The sequence below is a fragment of the Priapulus caudatus genome, unplaced genomic scaffold (genome assembly GCF_000485595.1).
Source record: "Priapulus caudatus unplaced genomic scaffold, Priapulus_caudatus-5.0.1 Scaffold501, whole genome shotgun sequence".
Lineage (NCBI taxonomy): Eukaryota > Metazoa > Priapulida > Priapulimorpha > Priapulimorphida > Priapulidae > Priapulus > Priapulus caudatus.
Window position 1 is genome coordinate 61,937 of NW_014577562.1, and position 7,285 is coordinate 69,221.

At 48.3% G+C, this 7,285-nt stretch overlaps 1 protein-coding gene across 1 annotated transcript; it reads left to right on the forward strand.

Moving 5' to 3' along the window:
* Positions 1-3,874: 3,874 nt before the first annotated feature.
* Positions 3,875-5,716, forward strand: LOC106811065 (octopamine receptor 1-like). The gene has a single exon (XM_014814590.1). The coding sequence runs from the start codon at positions 3,892-3,894 to the stop codon at positions 4,942-4,944; it is 1,053 nt and encodes a 350-aa protein (XP_014670076.1). The 5' UTR covers positions 3,875-3,891; the 3' UTR covers positions 4,945-5,716.
* Positions 5,717-7,285: the final 1,569 nt, after the last annotated feature.

A 7,285-nucleotide genomic window follows, 5' to 3' on the forward strand; every position in this document is an offset into this window, starting at 1 on the left:
CACGCACACGCGCTCACACACGCAGGCAAGACAGTTAAGACGCATGCACGCGCGCGCGCAAGCAAGCGCACAAGCACGCGCTCACGCACGCAGGCAAGAAAGTCCAGACGCATGCACGCGCGCGCGCAAGCAAGCGCACAAGCACGCGCTCACGCACGCAGGCAAGAAAGTCCAGACGCATGCACGCGCGCGCGCAAGCAAGCGCACAAGCACGCGCTCACGCACGCAGGCAAGAAAGTCCAGACGCATGCACGCGCGCGCGCAAGCAAGCGCACAAGCACGCGCTCACGCACGCAGGCAAGACAGTTCGGACGCATGCACGCGCACAAATTAAGCAAGCAAACGCGCACACACACGCACATGCACACATATTGCGGTTATATTCGACAAACTCGCCCCATATTTTTCGGAATTGCTCGCGCGCACATGTGCCAGCGCACAGTATTTTCTCTTTACACACCGATAATATCACTATGAGCGTGTTCCCATTTACACACGCCATATATCCATGTGTTCGTTCTGTCTCATTAGGCGAAACCCGCCTGTACCCGTAGTAAATATATCAAGAACTAACAATACATGTACAATGTATATAATAATGTATATAATGTATTATATAATACATATATTACATACATAACGTGTATAATAATGTAGTACAATGTATTATGACCTCATATGAGAATACGTTTGATTTCAACGATATTCCTATGAAGTTTCACATCGTGCTGCTAGCGGTACTCCTCTATAAAGAGTGGGGAATGCATACAGTGATAGTCAGTGGTGGTCTCAGAATCAAAGACATGATGTGTTGTCGCATGGTAGTCTGCGATAAACACGCACTACGTCTATCGTAAACAATCTCTCGGGTTCTACTACACAGAACCTATACATTTCACATGCAGATTTACCATAGTACGTAAACTAATTTCCCGTGGCATCGCGTAAATCTGGCCTCATACGAGCGTGTGATCATACATGCGTGCGTACGTGCGTGCGTGCGTTTTTTACATGCACGCGTGCCTTACTTAGACGGGCGCGCCCTATTCAGAGGCGTGTGTATGATTTATACATGCGCGCGTGCCGTATTCAGGCGTGCGTGCGTTTAAACACGCAGTGCGTGCCTTGTGTAGGCGTGCGTACGTTATTTTACAGGCGGTGTGTGCTTTGTGTAGGCGTCTGTATGATTTTTACATGCGTGCGTGCCTTATTCAGGCGTGCGTGCGTTTAAACACGCGGTGCGTGCCTTGTGTACGTATAGGCGTGCGTACGTTATTCTACACGCGCGCGTGTCCTACTCAGGTGCGTGCGTGCGTATAAACATGCGGTGCGTGCGTTCGTACAGGTGTGCGTGCACGCGTTTATAAGCACATGTGCTTTCAGCCAGATGTGCGTACGTGGATACATGCAGACGTCGATTATATATGCGCGCGTGCGTGTATTCAGGCGTGCGTGCGTTCATACAGGCGTGCGTGCGTTTATACATGCGTGCGTGCGTTCATACAGGCGTTCGTGCGTTCATACAGGCATGCGTGCGCTTATACATGCGTGCGTGCGTTCATACAAGCGTGCATGCGTTCATACATGCGTGCGTGCGTTTATCCATGCGTGCGTGCGAGTATTCAGGCGTTCGTGCGTTTATACATGCGTGCGTGCGTTCATACAGGCGTGCGTGCGTTTATACATGTATGCGTGCGTGTATTCAGGCGTGCGTACGTTCATACAACGCAGCTTGTATTTAGGCGTGCGTACGTTTATACATGCGTGCGTGCGTTCATACCGGCGTGCGTGCGTTTATACACGCGTGCGTGCGTTCATACCGGCGTGCGTGCGTTTATACACGCGTTCGTGCGTTCATACCGGCGTGCGTGCGTTCATACACGCGTGCGTGCGTTCATACCGGCGTGCGTGCGTTCATACCGGCGCGTGTGTAGTGTATACAAGTGCGCGCGTGTGGTGTATACAAGTGCGCGTGCGTGGTGTATACAAGTGCGCGTGCGTGGTGTATACAAGTGCGCGTGTGTGGTGTATACAAGTGCGCGTGCGTACGTTCATACCGGCGTGTGTGTGGTGTATACAAGTGAACACACACACACACACACACACACACACACACACACACACACACACACACACACACACACACACACATACACACACACACAAATCTTATTTGCGTGTTTACAGGCTAAGGACTTGTTGCTTATACTAGGGCTTGCCTATATAATATACCACCGTGCTTTGCATCCAATTCTATTATTTATATGTCGGAAAAAAACAAATGGTCAAAATGAAACTTTTTGTCGGATTTACTTCCTCTATTTTGTTGTACTTAAAGCTAGGTTTCGCGCGATGGAGGCCTGTTATTACGTTAACAACCCGTGTTTCATGTTGCGAGCATTATTTCTATTTTGGTTCTCAAATTCCGCTGCGCACAGAGTGCGTTTTGCGTGTAAAACACGACAAACTTCCACGCCGACAATGTTATCGAGTTATACGTGACTTCTGCGACAAACTTGCGTGCTCCTAACGTCGTTATTCAATCACCGTATAATGTGCTCTCGCTCGCTTCACAGAATCCCGGGGTTCCCGGAGCTAGCGACTTCTTAGAACCGCTTACCTTCTCCCATCCCTTCCCCCTCTCATCATCTTTCCATTGCGTCTGTCGTGGTGGCGGCTTCTGTTACTGTTACTGTTACTGTTACTGTTACTGTTACTGTTACTGTTACTGTTACTGTTACTGTTACTGTTTACTGTTACTGAATAGCAGCTCGATTGTCACGGTAGGAATATCATTCTGTCATCGCTGATTCTGAATGGATTTTTGTCATAAGAGAGGATGATGATGATGATGATGATTGTAGCTTTCGTGTTTACTCACAGTGGTGTATAGCTGTGTAACAGTACACCGAGTGTGTTTGCTCGCGCGCGCGCGCGCGCCAATCTGCCAGTCTCTGAATGGGAGATGTGCGTCGAAACCATACTTACAATGCGATAGTGTGTTGAAGCTGTGAGCTTTTGCTTCGGGTGGCGTGATTAGCTGAATTCCTACAACGTATCGTCGGTTTGTCTCGATCGGTACTGCTACTAATGAGATGGGCAGTCGTTTAAGGGGTGGACACACTAGGCGATTTTTCATGCGGTCGAGCCGCCCGGCTGAAATCGCCTAGTGTGTCCAGTGAGTCGCGGTCGATTTTCGAGTCGGCCGGCTGAGTCGCCCGAATCAAACATGTTTGATAATTATTTGAGTCACGCGACTATATACAATGCGCGCCCAAACAACGCAATACTATACAATGCGACGATACAATGCTCTACTACGCGCGCCCGAATGTACAATTCATCAGCCAATCAAACGGTGCCATTTTCAATCATGTGACTATCATCATCATTCAGCCGAGCGGCTCAATCGCATGAAAAATCGGCTAGTGTGTCCACAGCATAAGGAGCAAAATAGGTGTGAAACCTATGTAACAGGCAAATTATGTTAGTCATCGCGGAGCCAGTCACCTTGAAGTTGTCCCGATTATGCAAATGCGCACGCGCGATCATTCCTTGACGACACGGTAACCGTGTGAAATTGAAAGGTTCTGTACGGATTAAAGTCGTTGATTATTTGGGATTCACTCGGTCTTCGATTCACAATGCTCGTCAATAATGTCTCTCTCTCTCTCTCTCTCTCTCTCTAGTGTGCGTGTACACGCATGCACGCATGGCTACACCAGTCCTGACATGGAATCGCGTGTGGTCCATCGTAAACGTCACCGTAAAGCTACTATATCTTCACACTATCGTCATCATTAATACCCCTCTTCGTTTTCGTTACCGCCTCCCAGCAGTTGAGCGCTCGTAAACGCTTGCGTGACGATCGGAGATCACAGTACCGCTCTGATGGACAACCTTGAAGCAACAACCTTGACCTTGACCGCACAAGCGACCGCCGCCGCCGCCGGAAATGCCACCACCGCTGCCGTCATCACCGCGCGGGATAACTCCAGTGACGTCAGCGATTTCGGGCCGGGTTCGATTGCTGACGTCATGCATACGGCCGTCATCTGCGTTCTCATCGTCTGCATCGTGTTGTCGAACGCGCTTGTGATCGCCTCCGTGCGGCTCTACGCTCCGCTGCAGACTACCTGCAACCGCTTCGTGGTGAGTCTCGCAGCCGCCGACATCACCGTCGCTCTCGGTGTCGTCGTCATGCTCATCTTCGACGCGACGGGCCTGCAGGTGAAGGAGGGCTCCTACCGACATTACGTCTGCTTTTTCCGCGTCGGAGCGCCCATAGTCACGACGGCCGTGTCAATCTTTAACTGCCTCGGAATCGCCGTCGACAGATATATTGCCGTCATGTACCCGCTGCGCTACAACTCGATGATGACGATGTCGCTGGCGACGAAGCTGACGTCGGGCATCTGGGTGTACGCCATCTTGCTCTACACGATCCCGGCCGTCTTCGTCGGCAACTTCGACGTCATCTGCTTCTTCGAGGCGTTCATGAACAAGTATCACATCCTGGCGCTCGAGCTGCACTATATCGTCGTGCTCGTCATCATGCTCGCTCTCTACACGGCCGTCATGCGCGCCTCCTGGCGGCAGGCGAGGCTCATCAGACGCGACGAGCAGTCGTTCCAACAGCAGACGACGTCGGATCACGTCGATCACGTGCGTCGCGTCATGCGCACCGTCAAGGTGTTCGCGCTCGTCATCGGCATCATGTTCGTCTGCGTTACTCCCGCCTACACGTTCTACACATGGCTGGCATTCAAGGGCGAGACCAGCGGACAGCCGCAGTACACGATCATCGCCGTCTGCTCCGACATCCTGCTCTTCTGCAACAGCACGATGAACCCAGTCATCTACGCGTTCAAGTACAGAGAGTTCAAGGCCGCCTTCAGGAAACTGCTGCGCTTCGGAAAGTACCAGAATACGGGCGTGTACTGACGACGTCTGCGTGTGAGTCATTATGCTGCAGGGAGTTCAAGGTCACCTTCATGTTCAAGGTCACCTTCATGTTCAAGGTCATCTTCATGTTCAAGGTCACCTTCATGTTCAAGGTCGCCTTCCAGAAGCTACTGTCCGAAAGTACCAGAATACAGGCGTGTAGTGACGACGTCAGCTTGGGAGTCAATATGCTGCAGAGAGTTCAAGGTCACCTTCAAGAAGTTTCTGCGCTTCGGAAAGTATCAGAATACGGGCGTGTACTGAGTATGTATGCGGGAACCACAATCCCACGGGGAATGAAAGATCGCCTTCAAAAAAATAACTAAGCTTCGAGAGATATCAAAATAGGAGCGTATAGAGGAGAAATGTTCTTACATGTCGTGCGAACCATACTTGGTACAGTGTCTGTGAGGCTGTGAAAGTACGAGTTATATCAAGAGCGTATTAACCATATATAAACCAGCGTAGAAGGTACGAGTAGGGTAAATTAAAATGGTTAGCTTTTCCGTCACGTCATGGATGTTTACGATATATGTATATATTATGCACGTTGTACCAGCATTGGAGGAAATCTGAAACAGAACTGAATTGGAATATATTGGGTATGGTATCTATATTAGGTGTTTAAATGTTTAAGACGTAGTAAATGCGAAGTATGTGAAACCACGTAAAATTCGAGTCTGTGTTGATGTTCAACCATCATGTCAGTATGAATTGAGGAGATGTAGCAATTATATTTTATGAACGTATGATTAGGTACTAGTAGTAGCAGCAGCAGCAGCAGTAGTAATAGCAGCAGCAGTAGTAGCAGTAGCAGCAACAGCTACAGCAGCAACAGTAGCAGCAGTAGCAGCAGCAGCAGCAGCAGCAGCAGCAGCAGCAGCAACAGTAGTAGCAGCAGCAGCAACAGTAACGGCAGCAGCAGTAGCATCTGCAAAAGTAGCAGCAGCAGCAACAGCAGCAGCAACCGTAGAATCTGCACAAGCAGCATCAACACTAATAGTAGATATAGCATATAGCATATAGCATATAGCATAAGCAACGCTAGTTGTAGTAGTAGCATCAGCAACTAGAAACAGCAACAGAAAAAGTTATCGTAGCATTGTTAGTAGCACAGTAAATCACCGAGTGTCGTTAAAAACATCTACACATTCCTGTTCCCACATGTTTTACAGGAAAAACCACGAATATATTATATATATATATATATATATATATATTCATAATTATATATATAATTATATTCTTTATTTATGTTTTTATGTATATATAATACACATATATATTGTGTGTCTGTGCGTGCGTACGTGTGTGTCTATGGTGAATATACAGAAATATTATGAAGGTTGTCGTATGCGTAAAAAATTGTCTACATGTTTTAATAGCGTTGTTGGAGCAATGATGATAGCCAACGAGACAGAAGTGCGCCACACGTCAACCGATCAATCAGTCAATCGTTCAATCAATCGATAATCGATCAATCAATTAATCAATCAATCGTCAATCGATACTTTATATAGATGTTACAAGCTAACGATAAATGATGACGTCATAACCGCTAATTTTCCTCCACAGCTCTCTCCTGTCTGTCGCTCGCCTACTCTGTCTCTCTTCTCTTTCTCTTTTCTTTTTCCCTCTCCCTCGCTCTTCCCCTCTCTCGCTTTCACTTACTATTTGTTCACTCTTTATCTCTCTCCCCGTCTCTATTTTCCTATCGCATTTTTCGTTCACTGTCATTCTTTCTCTCTCTCTCTCTCGCTCACCTTCTCTTTCGCTCTCTCTCCCCCCGTTCTCTCTCTTTCTCTTTCTCTCTCTGTCCCTCTCTCTCTCGCTCTCGCTCTCTCTCTCTCTCTTTCTTTGTCTCTATCTCTCTTTCCCCTCTCTTTCGCTCGCTCTTGCTCCATCCCTACCTAACCCCGTACCACACCCCGTACCAGTAAGGTATAATTATAATGATCATAGGCCAGTAATATATAAGGTCTAATGATGATCATAGGCAGCTAGAGTAACGGAGCGCCGAGCTCTGCCTCCGCTAATAGTTCGTCTGCGCGCATCGTCAGCGCGTCAATTCCTTGACGACACGGTAACCGTGTGAAATTGAAAGGCTCTGTACGGATTAAAGTCGTTGATTATTTAGGATTCACTCGGTCTTCGATTCACAATTCTCGTCAATAATGTCTTTCTCTCTCTCCTCTCACTCCCCGCTCGCTCTCTGTCTGTTTCTTTCTCTCTCTGTCTGTCTATCTGTCTGTCTGTCTCTCTCTCTCTTTCTCTCTCTCTCTCTCTCTCTCTCTCTCTCTCTCTCTCTCTCTCTCTCTCTCTCTCTCTCTCTCTCTCTCTC

What these genes read in the sequence shown, in the direction of transcription:
- LOC106811065 (XM_014814590.1), top strand. Translation starts at nt 3,892, where the DNA reads ATGGACAACCTTGAAGCAACAACCTTGACCTTGACCGCACAAGCGACC.